We start from the raw sequence: 24224 nt of genomic DNA, 5'->3' as shown, positions 1-24224 counted from the left end.
CAAATAGATAGCATTACGATTAGGAGAAACTCAACCATTTTGGTGCAGTTATTCTTAAATATTATATCATTAAATGTGTATAACTTCAAATTTTTTGTAAATTAGTCGTTAGAACTTTAGAATTACCGACACCGTCCGGGCAACAACAACATCATGTGATGAAAGAAGTAAAGGATGACGTTTGGATGATAGGGTTATTTGTAACCCCTGACAGGTGGCTCCCTGCCAAAGAATTACAGATACTGTAAAATTTGATTTTGGTTCTACTTTCATTTTAAATTCTAACAACTCTACAGAGTAGAATCAGTACATGATCCACATTCCACATACCTCTAGCATACGTTTATATTACACGTGCAATTATTGTATCATAAGCTCCATTCTAATAGAAGCTACATAAATAATTATTACTTTACTAAATTACTAATAGCAGAATTTATACATATATTGGGCAAGGTTCATTGTTAGAAGGATAGAAAATAGAGTGTTAATAAAGCGTCATATCATAAACCCATAACCCAACAAAATTATAATAACGAAGAAAATTCAATTTTTTATAAAATTCGCACCCCTCAGAACTCATCCAAGCATTAAAAAATCAACATTATATAACTTATCTGAAGTAAAAACGTGTAAGTAAATCACATCAAATTGAGTCAATATAAAATCATATATCCTAAGAGTCAGAACTCAGAATACATCTCTTTACTCTACCATTTACACACACTAATTCACACAAGGTACCTGATGAAAGAATAAACCAGCATCACAATTATCACTACACTATCACGTGGCTTCTGCAGCGGAACCCTCGACTCTGTTGCTGAAGTCTAAAATGTGAGTTGGAGAATTGGTGAACGGATAATCAGCAACTACAAAATCCTCGCCAGACTGGTATCTGTTAAAAGTATTGAAATGGGGCGCAGTCATACCAGAGTGAGCTTCATGGGATACGCTTGGTCTGGGACCATGGGAGTTGCTGGAAAGTGTGGTGAGAGTTACGTTGGTAGGGACAGTTCTAGCTGGCATAGCTGCATCAGTCACAGAGTGTCTGGACTCAGAAAAGTCTTGATAAGTTCTAGCAGGTACTCGTGAGAAGGTTGAACTGGTAGAATGGAAGTGATTGAAGGTGTTTGCAGAGTCAAGCTGGACCACCTCTCCGGAGTAAGCATCAGGAAGCAAACCCACACTTCGCCCTGCAGATTCTAAAAGATTTCCATCAAACCCACCACTAGAGTTTGTTTTACCCTGATTCTCAGGGGCAACTAGAGGAGATGAGTGGGTTTCTTTAGAATTTGGATCAAATTCTGTATCTGTTCCGACACACATGTCAGACTTTGACAAAACACCATTAACATTCGCAGGCTTGAAGGTTTGTCTACGCTTCCTTGTGTATTCTTCTAACTGCTTTCTGTAACGCTCTCTTTCCGAAATAGCCTTCTTCTCATAAAATTTTCTCTCTTCCTGATTTATAGTTTTCCATAGACGACCACCAGCTTTTGCTAGCTCAGGCATATTCAGATGAGGATTTGCTTTTAAAATCCTCTCTCTAGCGTCCATAAACCACAGGAAGTAAGCTGATAATGGTAATTTAGGCTTGTAAGGATCAGCTTGCCTGCGAGGGTATCCCTGAGGGCGTCTTATATAACATCCTGCAGCTTTGGCATCTTGCTTTTCGTGAACTTTCTTGTGACGTTTGAGGTGACCCCACTGAGAAAATGCAACCTCACACACTTTACAAACATAAGGACGCTCTCCGGTGTGAATACGCCTATGATTTCTATAAGCTTTAGGATTGTTGAAACCTTTGTTGCAAGCATTACAAACATATGGCTTTATTCCCTTATGTGTTAGTCTGTGCTTTCTAAAAAGTCCAGGTTCAGAAAATCCACGAGGTGGGTCACAGTCATGGCAAGTGTAAGGCCAATCACCATTGTGCCGGTGTTCATGTCTTCTGAGACTTGCTAGTCTTGTAAAGTCCTTATCACACTTGTTGCACTTATATCGCTGAAAATCTCCTGTGTGACTTAGAATATGTCTATTCAAATTTTCTTGTTGACCAAATTCTTTTTTGCACTCTGGACATTGGAAAGGTTTTTCTCCTGAATGAGCTTGTAAATGTCTTTTCATATTCTCAGTTCTATTAAATTTTGCCCCACATTTTCCACATTCATACTTTTTCTCAGTATTATGGGTGATGGTGTGTCTTTTGAGATCAAAAGCCCTGGTGAATTTTTTGTTGCAAACTGGACAAGAAAATGCTCCGTCATTGTCACCATGACAAATTCTGCGGTGTCTCAATAGGTCTGAAGGTCTTTTAAAGGTTTTGCCGCAGGTAGAGCATTCATTTTGCTCTTTTTTATTTGTTATCACTGAGTTTCTATTCAAAACATGATCATGACCATTATCACAGATAGGGCAGCAATTAGGAGACTTCATGAGACAGTTTAAACACACAATATGTCCACACCTATCATCAGTGACAAGTCTTGCACTACCTTTACTGTTTCGGTCATTTCCACAATTCATCATACAAGTAGTCCGATGCAATGATTGATCTTCACCTTGGGGGCCTTTTTCATTTGAAGGTTCAATATGAATAGACTGAACTATATTAGTTATATCGATATTGGAGGGAACATGTTGATTAGAGAGTGTTCCATAGAGGTCTTCTTGCTTGGGTGCCTCTTGATGGCGAGACACCTGAACTGAGGCTCTATTGCTGGTACATTGTCTATCAAGGGGTTGCAACTGTATTGAATTAGGATTATTTTGCTGCTCACGAACATGAAAAGATCTACTTAACTGTGTAGATACAGCTGAAGTTACAGGAACAGATATGTTGGTGCTCTGCACTTGTGAAACAACTGCATTCTGTATCTGAATAGGTTGGCCATTCTGTTGAGGAACAGATGAGGTAGGAATAGCTTGAGCTGGTATGATCATGATCCTTCCATCTTCCAGAACAGCTTCAACATAAACAGGTGTGGAAGATGCCACTATACCTGGAGTCCTACTCATGCTTGCAGATTATGAGTTGTCTTTGAACTGGGGCATTTCTAAACATTGTTTTGTTAAGTTAATACAAAAACTGGATTTAAGCCATTATAAAGAAATCTCAGTAAAAATGAATGTGCAATAACACTCTAAACAATAATATTATCCAATAGTTCATCAACACAATACAGTGAGACTCCAATTCACTGCAGACTTTGGGGAAAACAAAAACCTGCAGTAAATCGGGATTTGTGGTAGTTTTTGTTTAATCAGTCCAAAATTGGTCAAAATGGGTGGATGGATAATCTCTAATCTATAGATATGAAATTTTTGGTAATCACACGAATATACTAAGCAATGTAATACTAGTATTAAACTTATGAATATTGAGTTAAATTCTCGCTGCCTTTGCATTATATTACATGATACAACACATTAGAACATGTGAATATCACTTGTTCTTAAAATTGTATTAAATAAGTTCACATCGGATCACAAATTGCTCCTGTAGTACAAATTGATCCTTCTCAAATCAATTGGTACCAGTGGCGTAACGTTGCCTGTTGGCGCAGTTTTGCTAGTACCTCAGTTAAGATTTTCAAAATTGTCCCACATTCAAACGACGATTTTGTGCCCCCTAAGATTGCGCCACCCCCACAGTGGGGTCAGCGGGGCCCTTTGTTACGCCACTGATTGGTACCCTGTCATAATCAGACCTGGACAGATATATCTTGAGGGCTACCCTGGTATCGTTTTCAAAGATTTTATAACATGGACGTCAAAAATCTCAAATTTTAGACAAATTCCGACAAAACTGTCTGAAAAAAATAAAATCAAATCAAATCCTAATCAAGCAAACTAGAATGCTAGGTACAAGGACTTTCCGCTACTATATAAGTTAATAGAACGTTTTTAGCAACATGGGGATTAAAAGATCAGCCTAAAGAAAGGCCAACGGTATTGTGATGTGATGTCATTTGTCAGACGCAGACTGCGTTTTGATCTACTCAGAACCTGTATAATCTCTATCAGGGGGTACAGAGGTACCAGAACCCTTCCACCCACGGCAATAAGTGATTTGGACCTTAACCTGATCAACACTCTTAAACCCTAAAAGGTCATGGAGTGCTCTAGTTGGATGGGGGTCTAAACTACTTTTTGTTTTGATGTGATTTAGTGGTTTTTATATATATTATTACAAAGGGTTTTATTTTTATTTTTACCTCAGTTTCTAAATTTGTACCATTTTTACAGAATTTTATATAGGGTCATTGCTATATTATGTGTATATTGTTTTAAAAACAGTCTCAACCAGAATAAGATTACTTTCAGAGGTTGATAGAACTTGCCATGTACAGATTACAAAAACTAGTCATACTAAACAATTTGGCCTATCATTTTCGAGTACAACACCACAATCATTTTTAAAAGCTTCGGTCAAAAGGTAAAGCAAGAGCAAGAAAAAAAACTTTGAAGCGGAAAAAAAAACTTTCTTAGAATATCCTTTATTCTCTACATATGGGGACATAAAATCATTTCAAATCAAATACAAACTACCTAATCCATAATATACACATCATAAATGATCCGATGCATTATCTCAAGCTGGTAAAATTTATATAAAATGTTTCAAACAGTATACACATAATGCCACAATGACCCTATATAAAAATAACCCTTCAAAAACTCGATATTTTGAAAATCAACCTTGGCCTTGCGGCTCAAAGTTTAAATCTAAACTGTCTATATTGACAAAGTTCTTTCTCGGCCCTCTGTATAGCCCCGGAGAGAAATTACCGTCGTTCTAAAGATTTCAAAACGAAGGTAAAATTTAATTAAATTCAACTCTGCAATATTCAGTGTTTGTATGAAGCCCCTTACAAATGCCTTATGTATTTTAATTATCCACTCTCTGTCGTATTCTGCTGACATTTGGCTACAAAATACAAAGTAAAGTAAAGTAAAGTAAAATTTATGACATCACATCATCACACATGTCTACAAACTATCATCGCACTGTGTGAAAAAATATATAATAAATATTTCCCCACCAACATTAATTAATTATCAAATACAATATTTAAAAACAATTTCATCAAAAACATTATCCTATTTTAAAAACTTCCCAGTGGAATAAATATTTATAAAACGCTTCTTTTGTCTTTGCCACATAAGGATGGAACCAAAGATAATTGTTATGTTTTTCTTTGTATCACGTGGTGACCCCCACGGTCGCTTCACTATAGTGTAGCGTCTTCGACGCTACAGGGGGAGCCGCGCACTTCGTGCGCGGCGGGTCATACAACGTATGACAAGTTTTTTCTTTATAACTGACATAACTGGCTTCCTCAATTCTTACCAAAACTTCATTAGAAACATTCCAAAAAAGCACAAGTTAAAATTTTATATGTAATGATCAAGTATTGCCAAACACTTTTCAATTTCATTGTTCATAATATATGGATAAAAGCATTGTAGGTTTACAACCTACCAGGACGCGCGCCAATATATGGAACAGATATTTATTAACGGGTGATACTCGTAAAATATCTGTTCCATATATTGGACCGTCGACGAGTCCAACTCGGCGCGCGCGCGCGTCCTGGTAGGTTGTAAACCTACAAAATATTTATTACGAGTATCACCCGTTAAATAAAAGCAGTATTAGATAATTAAATGTAAAAGGAGTTGTTCAATATACTGTGAATTAAATTGTAATCACTTTACAAACAAGCCATTTACTAGTATTCTGAATATTGCAATCAGTGCGATATGCAAAAGATTTTTTCACTATCCTATTTCATATTTATTGTCATACGTTGTATGATCCGCCGCGCACGGCTCCCCCTGTATCGTCAGGACGATAGTGAAACGACCGTGGGGGTCCGGTCGCAACGTGATACAACCTATTTATCATTTGTATTCGTTACTTGTTACTGTATCTGGTCAAAATGATAACAGATGTCTACCCGCTAAATAAAACAATTTACAGCCATGCACTATCAACTATTCATGATTTTACCTGGGAACATTAACACTCAAGTTTTTGTGTTTACCGTTTGAGAAATGAAAATATAGCAAGATCTTAAATTTTAACAAGCCGCGCAAAATTGTATTAAGTTAATTTATTATTTCAAAATTCTTTAAATTAAAAATCTAAAAAATGTAATCAAAATTTAGGTATTTTGCGCGTACTTCATTTTTGGTACTTTAAGTCTATATCGTGAAAAAGTTTTGTTTGTTTTGTCATAAGTACTAATTAAAATATGTGAAATAATTTAAATGTGTGAGATATGAGTTAACGGGTGATACTCGTAAAATATCTGTTCCATATATTGGAACCGTCGAGTGTCGACGAGTCCAACTCGGCGCGCGTCCTGGTAGGTTGTAAACCTACAAGATATTTATTACGAGTATCACCCGTTAAATAAAAGCAGTATTAGATCTAATACTGCTTTTATTTAACTCCTTTTACATTTAATTATCGATAATTAAATGTAAAAGGAGTTGTTCAATATACTGTGAATTAAATTGTAATCACTTTACAAACAAGCCATTTACTAGTATTCTTAATATTGCAATCAGTGCGCTATGCAAAAGATTTTTTCACTATCCTATTTCATATTTATTGTCATACGTTGTATGATCCGCCGCGCACGAAGTGCGCGGCTCCCCCTGTATCGTCAGGACGATAGTGAAACGACCGTGGGGGTCGCAACGTGATACAACCTATTTATCATTTGTATTCGTTACTGGATCTGGTCAAAATGATAACAGATGTCTACCCGCTAAATAAAACAATTTACAGCCATGCACTATCAACTATTCATGATTTTACCTGGGAACATTAACACTCAAGTTTTTGTGTTTACCGTTTGAGAAATGAAAATATAGCAAGATCTTAAATTTTAACACAGCCGCGCAAAATTGTATTAAGTTAATTTATTATTTCAAAATTCTTTAAATTAAAAATCTAAAAAATGTAATCAAAATTTAGGTATTTTGCGCGTATACTTCATTTTTGGTACTTTAAGTCTATATCGTGAAAAAGTTTTGTTTGTTTTGTCATAAGTACTAATTAAAATATGTGAAATAATTTAAATGTGTGAGATATGAGTTAACGGGTGATACTCGTAAAATATCTGTTCCATATATTGGAACCGTCGACGAGTCCAACTCGGCGCGCGTCCTGGTAGGTTGTAAACCTACAAGATATTTATTACGAGTATCACCCGTTAAATAAAAGCAGTATTAGATCTAATACTGCTTTTATTTAACTCCTTTTACATTTAATTATCGATAATTAAATGTAAAAGGAGTTGTTCAATATACTGTGAATTAAATTGTAATCACTTTACAAACAAGCCATTTACTAGTATTCTTAATATTGCAATCAGTGCGCTATGCAAAAGATTTTTTCACTATCCTATTTTATATTTATTGTCATACGTTGTATGACCCGCCGCGCACGAAGTGCGCGGCTCCCCCTGTATCGTCAGGACGATAGTGAAACGACCGTGGGGGTCGCAACGTGATACAACCTATTTATCATTTGTATTCGTTACTGGATCTGGTCAAAATGATAACAGATGTCTACCCGCTAAATAAAACAATTTACAGCCATGCACTATCAACTATTCATGATTTTACCTGGGAACATTAACACTCAAGTTTTTGTGTTTACCGTTTGAGAAATGAAAATATAGCAAGATCTTAAATTTTAACACAGCCGCGCAAAATTGTATTAAGTTAATTTATTTTTTTAATACTTTCAACACTACTATATAACAAATAATTTGAGGATGTACCATGAATGCACAATGACCATGAATCTCTAAACTCGTTGGCAATGGGGTAGCCTGTGTGGAACCTGCAGGGGTGGTGAAACAGAAGACTTGCTGATGGCCCTGCTTGAGAGTTGAGTACTTGTTGTGCTGTTGTTATGTAAACACACTTCACTCATCCTCACAGTCATCACAGTCACCACACCTGGAGGGCTCACAGCATAGTTTATTCATGGTGCTCCCTCCGGCCATCATTAAAATAGTAGTGTTGAAAGTATGCGAATTGTATCTTATCTGTCTTATTGAAATATACCCAGATTTGATATTGAATAATTAACACTCTTTCGGCTTTGCTATTTGTGCTTGCCAGCCCTCACTTTCCACAACATCCTCCATACCATCCCTCACATCATCAACCATATCATCTCACTTTCATATCATTCCTGTCTACGTTGGTATGTCAGTGTGTCAGTCTATGGATTCTTATTATAATTATTTCTATATATCTATAATATCTCACATTCTTATTCACGTTGCTCATTGTTATACTCTATACTACTCTTCTCTCTCCCAGGTCCTGAGGCCTGTCTGACGGGACACCACCCTGAACGGTCCACCGGCTGCCCCCGCCTCTACTGATAATGGTTAATAAGCAAACAGAAAACAACAAGAAGAAGCTCAGCCTGAATAGCCCGAAGTTCAAGATGCCTGAAATCCGGAGTCCAATGTACGGCAAATCCCAGGGTAGCACCACACGGAGTAGATCCAGGAGTGAAGGTGACCAGAAGAATGTTAACTCAACATTAGCTACCACACCGACAAGTTCAGAGAACCGAAGCCTTCTGCAAGTATCCCTTCTCAACCGCACGGGAGTATCACCAGGAATATCACCACTAAACTGATAATCTGTCCTGTGCTGCCAACAAGGTCGCATAAGATCAATCGAAAAGTTAATGTTTTTAACCAGTATTTGTACAACGATCTCAGTCAATCTAATCTTAAAGTTCTAATTGTTGATAGCTTTTTGACATTTCTAGATAAAAGCACCAACCTGCTTAAGAACAGTCTAGCTAAGTCTGATGTGAATGATATTCTTCATATTAATGGCAAGGGCGTTGGTGCACTAGTCAAGTTAATTAAGAACTGTATTTTTACATCCAAGGATCATAACAAGTTAGTAGGTAGTAGATTGTACAGCAACACACTAAGAGGAGGACCGCCAGATGCAGTCTGATATAAATGTTTAAGTTTAACTCAACTAAGGAGAAATGCGGATGCTGTAGCAAAAACATTAATATTGGCCAAAGATTTCTTGAGTGCCAAAGTTGCCAAAATATTATCCACAAAATTTGTTTCAAAACATCTGAATTCAAGCTGACTGATTCCATACTTCTCTGTAAAGTTTGCTCAAAAAGAGAAAACTTAATTTACAACCCGTTTAAGGACCTTTGTACCACAAATGAGGATCTCTTCAAGGATAGCGAGAATGACAAATTTTACTCCGAAAATTGGTCTGAGGCTATTGGAAGTCTTCAGACTGCCTCCTCTATCTTGGACAAATGCAGCTATTATAGATTGAAATCCTTACACCAGCACACCCCTGAAAACTCTGGCTTAAAAACTTTATTTTACAACATTGATGGTAATAAATCGAATTTCGACTTATTCCTCTCGGAACTTGCCACTCAAAAAACGAAATTTTCTATTCTAGCTTTAGCGGAAACAAATACAGATGCTGAGAACTGTGATGTTTATGCACTTGATGGATATTCACACTTTTACGGAGATAAACTCCAAGGCAAAGCTAAAGGCTCAGGCGTGTGCTTGTATATTCATGATTCCCTAAATGCAACAATTAATGACCAACTTTGCACAATCACACCAAATTTAGAAACCCTATATGTAACTATCAACCATGGAGATAGCAAACTCAATGTTGGGGTGTTGTACAGATCTCCAAACGGAGACTCAGTCAAATTTGATGAAGAATACACACAATTAATGTCCAAATTTCCAAAAAATGCAAAAACTATAACTCTTGGAGATTTCAACTACGATTTGCTTAAAAATCAGAAAAATAAAAAACAGGTTCAGAATTTCGAGAACACTATGCTCTCTTATGGTTACTTTCCTCTTATATCTCGTCCCACTCACTCAGTAAATGTAGGCCAAAGCTCCTGCATTGACAACATTTTTACTGATGAGATTGACTTGGTAACCCTCTCTGGAGTTATTGAAGACACTTCTTCCCATCATAAACCAATCTTTGCTTTCTTTGACATCAGTCATTTAACTTCTAGGAAAACTTCCCCTAAGCCTAAGCAATTGCAAAGCTATGATTTCTCAAACCGAAATGTTGAACTACTAACAAAACACTTGCTATCTAAGAAATGCATACTAACAAACAATGAAAATCCAATTGAATTTGACGAATTTTTTGAAATTTTTAGCTCAGCTATTGACTCATGTTGTAAACTCGACAAACCCAAACTCACCAAACGAAATCCTATAAGTAATCCCTGGATATCCGACAGCATAATTGAAGCAATTGAAAAGAAAGGTCAGCTGTATGATAACTGGGTGAACTCAAAAACGCTCCCTGACTTCAAGCCAGTTGGAGATCTGAAACTCCACAAAATTTTTCGTGATTACAGACGCTGTCTTAAAAAGATAATAAAAAACCAAAAAGATACCTATAACTGTAACAAAATTCTTGAAAATTCTGATAGTTCTAAAAAGATGTGGGAAGTAATAAATGAGATAAGAGGGAAAAGGAAAAAAACCATCAAACCCCAATTTATGGTAGATGGAGTCCGTGTTGTTGAAAGACGGGTGATAGCCAACAAATTTAATGAGTACTTTGCCTCTATTGCCTCAAAAATGAATGAAAACACTCATAATGGCCTTCTTTTAGAACCTCTTCCCTCTTTCCTCGAATTCATGCCACCAAAAACTCTCGATTCAATTTACTTCCATGACTGTAGTGAAGATGAAATTTCTGAGATTATAGCCAACTTGAAGAGTGGGAAAGCTAGCGACTTTCCCATAAGAGTAATCAAAAAACTATCGGGTATTCTTAGCCCAACTCTTGTTGTTCAATTTAATCGCCTAATATCTCAAGGGATATTTCCGTCAGTTCTGAAGCTTGGCAAAATAACCCCAATATACAAAAAAGATAACGAAGAACTGATTGAGAACTACAGGCCTGTTTCCACACTTCCAATTTTTGGTAAAATTTTTGAAAAGATAATATACAAACGTCTTTACAGCTTCTTGGTTAGTCAAGGAATCCTTCACGACAGTCAATTCGGATTCCGAAAGAGTCACTCAACATCACATGCACTTAACTACTCAGTTTTTCACATCCAAAAGGCCCTAAAGCAAGGTCTTCATGTTCTAGGAATTTTTATTGATCTAAGCAAGGCCTTTGACACAATAGACCACACAATTTTGCTTGAGAAACTTGAAATATATGGGATTAGAGGAGTGCCACTTAAGTTACTGGAAAGTTACTTGTCGGACAGAGATCAGTGTGTGTCCGTCCTGGGCGAAGTATCAGACAGACTTCCTGTTCTCTATGGCGTTCCACAGGGGAGCTGCCTTGGGCCTCTCCTGTTTTTAATATACATAAATGACTTAACAAACTCTCAACTCGATAACACTAGCTATGTCCTATTTGCTGATGATACAAACATATTTGTAGTTGCCAAAACTAGAGCAGAGGCCTACAATAATGCAAATAGGGTCCTACGATCAGTCCACGAGTACACATTGGCTAATAAATTACATGTTAACGCCAAGAAAAGTTGCTACATAGAATTCAATACAGCTAAAAGAAAACTTGATGATCAATCTTTATTAATTGAAAATAGACTTTACCTCAACGGCCTACCTCTCTCAAAGGTGCAGGAAACGAAATTCCTGGGAGTAATTGTCGACGAAGGCCTAACTTTCAATCCCTATAGAGACAAACTAGTTAGAAAACTCTCGTCCTGTTCTGGGAGGCTATACATGATTAAGGATAAAATTCCATCATCTATCCATAAGGACCTGTACCACACACTTTTTGAAAGTCACCTATCTTATGGCATTACCGTTTGGGGAGGTGCAAGTAATAATAAACTTCAACCACTATTTGTAGCCCAGAAAAAGTGTGTTCGTATCATGTTTGGTGACAAAAAAGCATACCTTGATAAATTTATGACATGTGCTAGGACTAGACCTATCAGTGAACAGAAACTTACTAGCAAATTCTTTGAGAGAGAGCACACCAAGCCAATTTTTGCCCGTCAATCACTCATGACATTGCATAATTTATACGCGTATCACTGCTGCAATGAACTTTTTAAAGTCTTTAAATATCGAACACCAATTGCACTATTTGAACTTTTCTGTTTGTCTAAAAGACCCGGCAAAGAAACTCTTCTTATAACAACCATGCCCTCAAACAGTTTCGTTTACAAATCTAGTTGCCTTTGGAATTCATTCCGTCAGATGTTGGCACTGAACGACCTTGAAATCACTCATGGTGTATTCAAATCAAAGGTAAAAAAAGTCATTCTCTCGTCTCAGGGTAAAGGTGACAAGAATACCTGGGCCCCTTTGGCAAACTTTCTGAACTCAGGCAGCTTGAACGACTAAATTTGAAAAAATAAAACTTCTTGTCTGAATGAACTATTAGAACCTCAAGAAGCTGATCCGCATGTCTCCGCTACTAAAATGTTTAATGAGCCCAATCACTCATCACTTAACAGTTTAATCTTCAAAGTGAGTTGTACAATCTAGGTTGTTTTAAGTAGCTGTTGATAGTGTAAAACAGGAGTGACTTGATCGTTTTCATAACTTCGATTTACAATTTGTACCATAATAAAACTAGCACTGCCATGGGGTTCAAAAAGGGTCATTGTAAGCCTCCAGCGTAATGGTCCTAAGTCTCTGCCCCATGCAGTGCCTGTCAGCATCAGCTAACAGAATAGCCCTAACATAACGATCAAGCCACAAATTAGGTTTTATAATGATTTAATATTGTTGAATAAAGAGATTTGAATATAATATTTGTTTTATTCTGAATATTTGTTTTATTCTGAATTAAAAAAAAAAAAAAAATTTCAAAATTCTTTAAATTAAAAATCTAAAAAATGTAATCAAAATTTAGGTATTTTGCGCGTACTTCATTTTTGGTACTTTAAGTCTATATCGTGAAAAAGTTTTGTTTGTTTTGTCATAAGTACTAATTAAAATATGTGAAATAATTTAAATGTGTGAGATATGAGTTAACGGGTGATACTCGTAAAATATCTGTTCCATATATTGGACCGTCGACGAGTCCAACTCGGCGCGCGTCCTGGTAGGTTGTAAACCTACAAGATATGAGTCAACATGTTTTAATGAAAACAAAATTTTGGGCGCGCCGCGCATATTTTCTACATGAAGTTACACCGTAGTATGAAAATCGAGCGCTAACGCAAATACTGTCATATTTTCACAATAATACTTGTTGGTTTTTAAGTGTGTTAGCCAACTCTGTTTGTAGTTTGAAAAGGGGTAAGATTGGTAAGTTGCCTTTATGACTAACAATCTTATCCCAGGGCTTTGCTGTATATGACCTAGTACCTGTATGACTTGATATGATTCTGTACTACCTTTCAATAACAACACTGACCTTACTGATTGGTCAGTGGTAACACGTTGGTCAAAAGGGTTAAATTTCGGTTAAAGAAAAGGCAGACACACTTAGAGATTTCACCACTGTATCCTCTAAAGTCACCTAATTTGTCCAATTCTAGAGAAAAGAGGGGGCACCAACATACAACATTACGCCACTGATCAATAGTGACCTTGTTAGATGGTCATTCAAAAAATTCAGTTAAACCAGTGAAATTTGGGTCGCGGAAAGCTGATATCTGATATCTGATATAATTTTTCTTTCATCAAAGTGTACTCCGGATGTTCAGCTCCCATAATTATTCATTACACTACTAACTTGAAGCAATTTTTAAACCACTAAATACAGTAGTATCGATGTTTTAATGGTAGCAGCAGATTTACAGTAGATTTACATGATTGATACTGTATTTAGACACTAAAACCATGACTTTAGTGATGAGCAAACAGGTCTGTACCTACTTTCAAGCTGTGAGCTAGTATATAATAGGAATCTACAGTGTCAAACTGAATGCATCGTCACTCTGTGTAATAGTGGAAGGTCCATTGTCGACTTAGCAGCTGAGCAGGGCTCCATCATACTGAACTGTTAAAGGGACGATATGTTTATAAGTTTGTGTGTTGAAATTGTAGAAAGTAAGGGGCTAAATCTTAAGCGTAAGATTAATCTTTCGAAAAGATAAGGATTTAATATAGCATTTAATTTTGCTAACTTTGCTACTACTATGATAAAGGATGAAATACCAAGTACATTGAAGTGTAGTAACGTGTTATTGGACTATGTTTTTTTGAAAACAAACACCTTTAAATTAAATATTGTTGTAATTTAACAAGGGAATGAGTTTTTTTATTTGAGCTGTTTAGTTCACAGAAAAGCATATATCACGGGTCCGTATATAGCCGAGTTTGCAGATTTAAGTTACAGAAAAACTAGGGAACTTAGCGGCAATATCGGATAGCTATCGGAAACTAGCGGATTATGTGTTAATGAAGCTAGTAATATTCTCCACTAGTTTGCGCGCGGTGTTCGCTATACTCCGCTAGCCATCCGCTAGGTATAAATGCTGCATTTTAGTGCATCTCCGTTAGGCTCCCGCTAGCCATCCGCTGGCTTTTGTATAACTTAAATCGGGCAATACAGACCCGTGATATGGACTGCTTTAAAACTTTTATTTTGGAAAAAGTTTGTTTCAGTAACCATTCAGAACCAGTGGCCTTTTGTAACTGCATCTTCAACCTAAGTTTCATTTTGAAACGTCAAGAGACTTGTTACATTAACATTTTTAATGCTTTTAATAGCTTGTTAGCAGGGTAGAATTTGTTAGGTGTGTTTCAAAAAAATTTGTCTGTTGGAAATACAAGTTTTTGATCTACTGTTTATTGTTATTAAAATGTGCATTGTAGCCAGTTATTTTTAAAAGATTTTCATCATCATCATACTCAACAATTGCTCTTCTGAACTTCTTAACGTTTTAACCTTAGGAGGTAACCTTTTAAATTTTTTTTGATTTCTATATGCTGTTTCCTATAATATATAACATCCTTATGTAGGCTTTTAAGAGAAACAGAAAACTATGACACGAAAAAGGTCACTATTTTGAAAAGATGGAATGAAATGTGGTTGAAGCCTCAATTAGTGGGCCTGTCAAATGCACTATGGTATGCAATTCTTCTTTAAAACTATGATAATATCTCACATTTGTCATCATTGGCAATCATTGCTATAATTCTGTTTCAATTTCACAGTACATACCAATATTGAATATTCAATTTCACATTACATACCAATATTGAATATACGATAACATTTATATGTTTTCAGGTCAACAGAACAAATAAACCCGTACTTTATACTGCAAATAAGAAAAAGTGAAACTGGAGGCATCACCTCAAAAGTTTTAGGAACACTTGACAATGTTCTGGACAGCAAGGTAAATTACATCAATCTGAAAATGTAACTTGGTAATAGTGAATTTGTTGTGAATTTGATGTCCCAATGATTCTAAGAAATTCACAATTTTTAATATATTATTTTTAACACCTAATTTTTATTCATGATATTGATACATTGATATGACCTACTATTGAGGTAATATCTTACTATATATAAAGCGAGACGATATATATGGTTCCGTGCCATTTTACTGACACCATGGCATCAACTTTAACGGGACTTTCCTCAAAAACCGTAAAAGATATACAACTGAAACTTTTTTGACTGGGTCAAATGCTTTAATGGCCTTCAAATCAGTATGAAAAAATAAAAAATTGGCCAAGGAATAAGAATTTTAGTGCCCAAAATTTGGACCCCCAAGTGGTGTCAAAAACGCGAATTAAATAGGTAATAATTATTTTAGTCTCTTGAGTCTTGACACCACTTTATAGTAAGACGGGTTCCTGCTAGTAGTAGTAACGTCCCTAACCCTTATTTGAACCAGTTTAATTTCAGCCTTTTCTGTTTCGTATCCTCCTGCAAGTATCTGTGTCAGACGAAGGCAGTTATCGTAAGTAATAATATTATTTGCTAAATTAACTAACAAAGCTATATTTTTGTGTGTTGATTTAACTTTTTTTTCGGAAACGTGCAAATTCGTATCCTAATTAACTTTGAAGCTGATATAACAATCATAGAAACTTTCAGCGGTCCTAGCTGCAAAACTGGATTTTTTAAAGAATATCTTAATCATCAGCTTAAATCCGATTTAAAACAAAAACATTCCTCAGAGATATCATGTGGAAGAAACCGAGAAGAAATACACAAAGACTGGATATGGTTAACAAGAAACCTGATTCCCGTTCTGGGTAAGTTTTAGAGAACAAAAACAATCAATTATCTGACTGATTGTGTAATTGGAGCTATTACACTTCAATAGTTATGTTCACCCTCTTGACCCTACTTCTACTCGATCCAAGGATTCGGGGTTAACTCGAGCTCACATAGGGTCCCTCATATAACAAGGACATGGGCCAGATCCTTTGTATTTTGTGTCGGGTTATTGTCTAATGTCCACGCTAATTAGTGGGGTCTGGGGAGGTAATAATATTTTACCTTTCAGTTGTACACTGTTACGTTATAATAATATAGTGTTAATATTATCATATTTTAACACTTCGTGAGACCCCTTTATTTAGTCTGCACAAACAACTACCCATATGATATAATGGTCATGTCGCCTACATAATTACCAAACTACACATGATATTGTCTTGTCGACCTTAACAATTATTCTTTATCTTTTTGAACTGTTTGTTGTTAAACTGCAACTCGTCCAATCATGCGTTTAATTCTTAATTTTCTTAATTTGTCCTTCAAAAGTTTTTGAAATTTACACTTGTTATGATAACATATCTTATATTTATATTTCTTACTCCATTGAACAGAAGATAATTACCGAGCTACTGACAGTCCTCTTTAACAACAGAATGTACAATAGAAGGGCGGTGCTCAGTCACTTTCTGACCGTAATATATATGTAATATGTGAACATCTGCTCTTCACAATTACGGTCACGTGATGCTATTACCGAGTTGTTATTGGACAATGTAGTTGCCTTGTTAACTCCATCTGTGGGCTTGGTTTGAACATTAATCTATTATAATGTCTGATATGATGGTTAATACACCACACATCTGTGTAACTTATAGTACAACATCAGTAACACAATCCTGTTACATTTGTTCAACTGTTTTGTTTGGAGGAGACTCTATTCTCGTTACATCTCCTTATTCGCTTTGTATTGCTTTCTATTGCCTGATACCCACATATTGATAGGCAGTGAGTTAAACCCCAGATGAAGAGTATAAATTAACCATGTTATGAGCACTGCTTGCTGAAGGTTGCATGAGAAGTATTGGGAGTATTGTGTTGTGTGTGTGTGAAACATGCTTCAGTTGCTTCTCCTTTATCTTCATCATCTTCTTCAAAAGGAAGTCTTCTCCCTCGCGCAATGGAACGAGACAAGGTTTGTTCACCTGGTAACTTGGTGATTTAGTAACTTGGTAACTTGGTAACTTGGTAACTTGGTAAATGGTGGCTATAGATCAAGATACTTTTGAGGATATTTAACGACATTCTTTATAAAGGTCCCTACTACTCTATTATAAACATAATTAATTAAAACCTTTGTTCTAGATGTCTGCATACTTTACATAACTACGTCTGGAATGCGATCTCAAATCAATTGCCCGGCTAGCCAATTAAGTGTATTTCTTGGGGCTCAATTTTATTGCCCGATTAGTCATTAGTCCTCTAATTATGTGGGTGCATTGATGTCCCCTGAATGCTGATTGTCATCATCTGTCACGTGACAAAGCATTTTCAAGTTATCTCAGTCCTTGTTTCATTACATTGTGTCCTGTATAACATTGATGATAATAATTGAAAGTTTTCAACAAAAAAGAAATATAGTTAACAGCTGCCAAAACAGCTAACTACCTGGCCTCACATTTAAATCTCATGAGAAAGGTACATACAGCTTGTGACCTGTACGTGGCATTAGGTTACAGTGAGACAGTTAACACACAACATGGAGCAACTGCTTACTTGCAGGCTGTTTGATAATATCATGTTTCACGTGCGTGTTTAATGTGGTTTGGGAATGTAAAACGTTTACAAGTTTAGATAAGACGAGCAGGAATTTAGACAGTCAGGGTGTGATTTCACAGCATACACTTTTTGCTTTTATTTACGTTTATTATTCTTTTTCCATTTACATCAACTGTCTGTAATTCCATAGTGGGAACTGGAATGGGATGACACCCCAAACCTTACTAAGTAAATACTCTATTCCTTCACTTTACAATAAATAAAGTTCCTTAAATCACAAACTTATTCCTACGATAAAGTCAAATTATATAGCCCTATATCGATACATATTACATATTACATACTTTTCATAAAATTCACGCCATTATATAATATATTAATATATTATAGTATGGAGCATTTTAAAGGTGCTACAGAAGATGCAGCAAATCATGTCCCGGAAATTTTTTACACGTCTTGTACCACACACTATCCGGATATTACACCCCATATCCGGACATAACACCCCCTATCCGGACATAACACCCCCTATCCGGATATAACACCCCCTATCCGGATATAACACCCCCTATCCGGACATAACACCCCCTATCCGGACATAACACCCCCTATCCGGATATAACACCCCCTATCCGGATATAACACCCCCTATCCGGATATTACACCCCCTATCCGGATATTACACCCCCTATCCGGATATAACACCTCCTATCCGGACATAACACCCCCTATCCGGATATAACACCCCCTATCCGGATATAACACCCCCTATTCGGACATAACACCCCCTATCCGGATATAACACCCCCTATCCGGATATAACACCCCGTATCCGGATATTACACCCCCTATCCGGATATTACACCCCCTATCCGGATATAACACCTCCTATCCGGATATTACACCCCCTATCCGGTTATAACACCCCTATCCGGATATTACACCCCCTATCCGGACATAACACCCCCTATCCGGATATAACACCCCCTATCCGGATATTACACCCCCTATCCGGATATTACACCCCCTATCCGGATATTACACCCCATATCCGGACATAACACGCCACATACAATTTGAACCTTTTATAGTTAACCTTACCGGAAATCGTACTCCTCACTCTTCTATTCTAATTTCAGAAACTATAGAAGATCCTCACGACACAGCAGAGTTTGCTCGGGCTAAGATTGAGAGTCTTCTCGCCCAACACCAACCCCAGGGTAAATGTTTAAACATTAATATAATATTATTATATACGTATAATGATTAATTAGATAATCAATTGTGTTGTAATACCATCTACATTCTACGAATTTCTCTTTACTCACTTAGTGCAGCCTTTGTGACGTAATGTAAAGTTTCGACTTTTGCTTTTTATGGACCCTGATTTTCTAAAGAAGCAGCTGTTTTATGGTCGTTACTGTACATCATCCTACCAATGTGATAACATATTTAACTAATAGTATTTTACTACTGGTAGTATTTTACTATAATTACAAGGGCGTAGCTCGAGCATTTACTCTGCATTATAAACACAAGTCTGTAGTGTTCATACCTTAACCGATCTTTTGCCTTGTGTCATAAAATTTGACAGCACATAGTTCTAGAAGTTTTGATATGTAATTTATATTTTATAAAGCTATAATAATCTCACGTTTACATTTTTAGCTCTATGAAAAATGAAATTTCCTTAATTCTAACACGAAAAAGAGTAAAATTACTGACACTATTCACCATCAGACTACCAATCAATTAGACCTTAACCAGACGGACCATTCTCTACTCTCCATGCTTCAGTAAACAACAATTTAAGCAGCTTAACGACGTTTTATTCATGGTTAATTCCGAACATTAGAAGCAGTTTACTATCCCTCGTCGGTAGGTAAATTCGAGCCTGAACTGGAAGCAAATGAACTGAGATGATGTCTACCACTTATGACGTTAGAGAAATGCTGCAGAGAAGAATTGATATAATTTGACATGGTACCACTACCGCTGTAATTTGATAATACGAGCCATACCAATATGGAATTGGAAGTGGTACGAGCTAATAAATCCTCATTTCTCCGCCGCGCCAAGTTGACGTCTTATTTTCCCCGTCTCTCTAGTTTCTCTAGTTTGTTATTGGTCCCCGCTCCCTGGCTTCGCTTGCATGCTCGCTCTACCACCACCAGTCCCGGACCAATTCGGCGGCACTATATATAAGCGTTCAACTAGTGGCAATTCAGTATTTTTAGATGATCTTCGAACTATATCAGTATAATATGTTCCTGAACATTGAATCTATTATCTAATTAGCAGATGATTTTCATATTGCTTGAACGTCTTCGATTTTTGAAATCAATTATTCTCATGGAATTATATACATTGTAGTTTATTTATGTAAATATATCGCCAGTAGTTTTTTCGATGGTTCTCAAGGATATCTGGAAATTGTACGAACTCAGCATTGATTTAATTTATGGTGAGTTTATTTAATCAATTCTGTTATGACAAATTAAAAGATGTGCTAAGTAAACTTAGCCTTTACATTTTAATTTGTTACATCTTTATAATTTTACCAACCTTAGGATAGGCTCACAAAGAGCCCGTTTGCAACATGGCAATTTCAGTCTTAAAGTATTAGAGAATCAGGCTCAAATTTGACTTCGAAATGCATTTTATTATTATGATGGTACTATAGACATAAATAAACTTAAATTCCCTTAACGAAAGTAAATTTTGAGCCATGTGACATGACCTTAAACAAAGAGGCAAACCGGGAAATTGGCCCAATGAATCGGGTACAAAAGAAGAGAGCAATATTTTCAATATATCTGGTGACCGTTGTATTTAATAATTTGACCAATACCTCTTCTCATGTAACTGAAAGTAAAGTTTATTTCCTCTAAGAGAGTGACGTCAGTGCCGACGATTTAATTTCAGCCTGACAGTCATGACGTTAAATAGTAGCCTCCAGTGAAGCACTCCTCCGTTTTTGATGGATATATTAGGAGGATATATTCTATAAGCGGCGTCAGATCCTCAATTACCCGCTTTTTTGAGGTGACAGGACTTAATACTGCACAGTGCACATGTCCCTGGCCTAGTTACTTAGTACTAGAGTTGCAACACATGGCTCTAGATTCGCCACACCTCCAGCAACACTACTAATAAAAATCCCTGGCTGGCAGCTGAGTACTACATTACCTTCTACTTTGTTGTTCTGGTGGCTTTGCCAATGCTGTTTAAGATATTAAGAGATTGTGTCATTTTATTTATAGTTGTGACTAGCGTATGCAATTAATAGAAGTAGTCTTCGCTAAACCATCTGTTTAGTGTCGGCTTCAGAGCAGTTCAAGGGTAAAATGATTATTTAGAGCCACCATCGCATAAATACGCTCACATTTGCGATTCGATTTAACTCAAAAAATAAGAATTTGAAGGTATATGTTTGCATCTACGGAGAAGTTTCTAACATGCTTTTATCAAATGTTAGCTAAATTGGGCTCAGTGCTTGACCAATCAACTAAAAAGTAAGCATTTTTCGGGTATATTTTTAAATTTTGAATTATTGCGAAAAATTTGCAGTAAAGGGAGATTGTCTCTAATTTCTAAACCCCTGGCAAGGACTTTGGTCCAAACATGAGCGATTTTCAGTCTAGTTCCATTGAAATAGGCCTAAAGAACCATATTCAGTTTTAGATATTCAGTGCCAGCCAACTTCTTTTAGCCAAATCAATCAGCCTTTTAAATCGTGGTAAAATTCCAACTTTGATGAAAAACATTTCTCAATGAATTTGGCTATGAACCTTATTTCTAAATTTCTCCATTTCTGTCAGTGGGCATATCACCACTACCAGTTCTTACATCACAGAGTGAGTCAGAGAGTTATTAAATCGGACACTCGATTAAAACATTCCCAGCATAGATTTATCAATCATCACAGATTCGATCTTGTAATTGATTTGAGGGTTGGGAAATGATATTACTAAGATATTACCTTTTCCATCTGACAGATTCTGTCAAGGAATATAATTGCTAGACTAATATGAATTCTCAAGATGCCACCAGCAGTTCCCTGTCATTCCAAAATAATGACTTCCAGTTCAGATGTTATAAGGGCGCAACATCTTCCAGTTCAGATGTTTTAAGAGCGTTCCAACATCTCCCTTACTCGCCCACCTTTGTGTGTAGAGGTGGTGCTGAACACCCAGTACCCAGTACCCGTACTTCACCATTTTGCTGACGCAGTAGTCGACGGTAGTGATTCAAATAAGCTGTCTAGCTTTGCCTTGACATTTTTTGCCACTACCAGTTCCGCGTTATATAAAGAAGTTGAAGTGGCGGGCCTAGCAGCCCGGTTAAAATTGCATTCCATGCTTTTGTAACAGTATTTGAGTATTAGCAATCGGCAAACTGCTTAGTCAGTCTGTTAGTTGGTATATCTTTCATTTCATTTTATCTTCAATAGATTTTATGAGTTCTCTGCATTGATTATTTTCTTGGTAAGTTCGCCAGATCGCTTCTTAATAAAAGGACACATGGTAAATGGTAATCCATACATCCTTAATTCGCCTTTGGTTTAGCATTGGTTTTTAGTGTCGTTGGAATTAAGTGCAGTCAAATTGTTTCCCATGGTTGATAACATCACGAAGCTGTATGATGACCAGTTAGCCGTTATTAAAAAGGTGGGCATCAAAATATTACATAAGGTTAGTGTTTAAGCAAAAATCAGACTGAAGTATTGAAGAAGTGACTTTTTAATCTTTAGGATTACAAACACTGCTAGCCCAAAATACTTTGCACGAAATAAGCTGCTTAGTGCTTATGATTTACTTTGGACGATCCTTGTTTTTTGGTCCAAAGTTGTGTCGATATTTTTGAACATCATTCAGAATTCAGAAGTTATGATTATGGTAATTGCCATAGACTACAAAAATATGACTGGACAGCCCAAGTCATATATAAGATCTTATTGGTTAATTGTCATGTACTCAATAATTTAAAAATCTGCTTCAATTATTAAGCGAAATTGTCTTCTTACCATTACACGTGAAACCATTTGGAATCTGTGCAGATCCTGACTTTTGCAAGTGATAAATTCCCTTATTATAAGCATTTTGAGTATTCGTCTGAAATTGATATCTCAGTGATATTGGTATCTCAATGATATTGATATCTCAGTGGGTGGCCAACTATTTAGTCTGCGTCATGCATGGATTAAGCGTTACAGGGTATTATAATGATCTGCCTAAATACATGTAAGCTGTGCAGAGTTGTATTACCACTACCTGCTTCAGATAGCAGCCTGATTTAACTAGAACAAGTAATTATACTGGGGGACTGTAATTATACTGGGGGAATGTAATTATACTGATTCGTCTGAATTCACATGGTTAGAAGCAAAAAAGGCCACTAAAATTGTCATTTCTCAACCAAATCACAACCCAGTTTTAACAGTTACGTGTTTATTGTTAACTGCCGACAAGTACTGAGAAATAGTGATTTGAGAAATCGAGTAGTATTGAACTTGGTGTGTTAAAGTACGACCTACAGGGAAGTAATGGTAATATAGTTACCCTGGAATCCAGCAACCCATTTATTTGTAGTATCATATAATAGTTCAGAGTGTTAGGAAGAGTAGAAGTTAAACTGCTCATATTATATTGGGGGGGGTGTCACGTCCGTCTATGTCCGCTTGTCTCATAGAATCCAAAAAGGACAGGACATAGGCGGACATAGGCGGACATAGACGGACATAGGCGGACATAGGCGGACATAGACGGACATAGGCGGACATTAATGGACACCTAAATTGCTAAATAAAATGTTCAATTTTTGCTGTTATAGGGGGATCATGTTTTTTGTCCGTTCGGTACCCTATATTTTCAAAACGGACAAAAAATAGAGCGGACAAAAATGGACAAAAACGGACAAAAATGGAAATAACATTTAGATGCTTCCTCCTCCTACTCTTCCTCCTCCTCCCCCTGGGTCTTCCTGATCTTCCTCAGTCCTCTTACTCCTCCCCTCCTCAGTCCTCCTCCTACTCCTCCTCCTCGTCCTCAGTCCTCATCAGTCCTCAACAGTCCTCCTCCTCCCCAGTCCTCCTCCTCCTCCTGAGTCCTCCTCCTGGGTCCTCCTCCTGGGTCCTCCTCCTCATCTTCATCCTCCTCCTCTTCCTCCTCAGTCCTCAGTCCTCCTCAGTCTTCCTCCTCATCCTTCTCCTCAGTCCTCCATCCTCCTCCTCA

General features: G+C 36.7%; 5 protein-coding genes across 7 annotated transcripts in view; 3 read left to right on the top strand and 2 right to left on the bottom strand.

Annotated features, from left to right (window-relative positions):
• LOC134819580 (uncharacterized) overlaps positions 1-24224 on the top strand; it is a 776807-nt gene that overhangs the window by 610757 nt on the left and 141826 nt on the right. The window lies entirely within an intron of this gene.
• Positions 1-24224, bottom strand: part of LOC134819610 (ubiquitin-conjugating enzyme E2 H-like) — a 58941-nt gene that overhangs the window by 4441 nt on the left and 30276 nt on the right. The window lies entirely within an intron of this gene.
• Positions 717-3058, bottom strand: LOC134819582 (zinc finger protein 773-like). Its single transcript, XM_063829593.1, has one exon. It carries the CDS (start codon positions 3019-3021, stop codon positions 787-789), a length of 2235 nt encoding a protein of 744 aa, XP_063685663.1. The 5' UTR covers positions 3022-3058; the 3' UTR covers positions 717-786.
• Positions 7770-24224, top strand: part of LOC134819584 (SRSF protein kinase 3-like) — an 88731-nt gene continuing 72276 nt past the window's right edge. Inside the window, exon 1 of the mRNA XM_063829597.1 lies at positions 7770-7800. The gene's annotated coding sequence lies outside the window, so the exon portion shown is untranslated. The remainder of the gene's footprint in view (positions 7801-24224) is intronic.
• LOC134819252 (TBC1 domain family member 9-like) overlaps positions 14980-24224 on the top strand; it is a 32348-nt gene continuing 23103 nt past the window's right edge. Inside the window, exons 1-5 of one of the 2 annotated variants that reach the window (XM_063829075.1) lie at positions 14980-15104; positions 15268-15376; positions 15895-15949; positions 16170-16247; positions 19131-19211. In XM_063829075.1, the coding sequence (XP_063685145.1) occupies positions 15061-15104; positions 15268-15376; positions 15895-15949; positions 16170-16247; positions 19131-19211 (367 nt within the window). In that variant the 5' untranslated portion in view covers positions 14980-15060. Of the gene's footprint in view, positions 15105-15267; positions 15377-15894; positions 15950-16169; positions 16248-17208; positions 17408-19130; positions 19212-24224 lie in introns of those variants that run through there. The other variant, XM_063829077.1, reaches the window with a different exon arrangement.

Source organism: Bolinopsis microptera, chromosome 8, assembly GCF_026151205.1.
Source record: "Bolinopsis microptera isolate Bmic1 chromosome 8, MBARI_Bmic_1.0, whole genome shotgun sequence".
NCBI classification, from domain to species: domain Eukaryota; kingdom Metazoa; phylum Ctenophora; class Tentaculata; order Lobata; family Bolinopsidae; genus Bolinopsis; species Bolinopsis microptera.
This window is presented reverse-complemented; position numbering and strand designations above follow the sequence as displayed.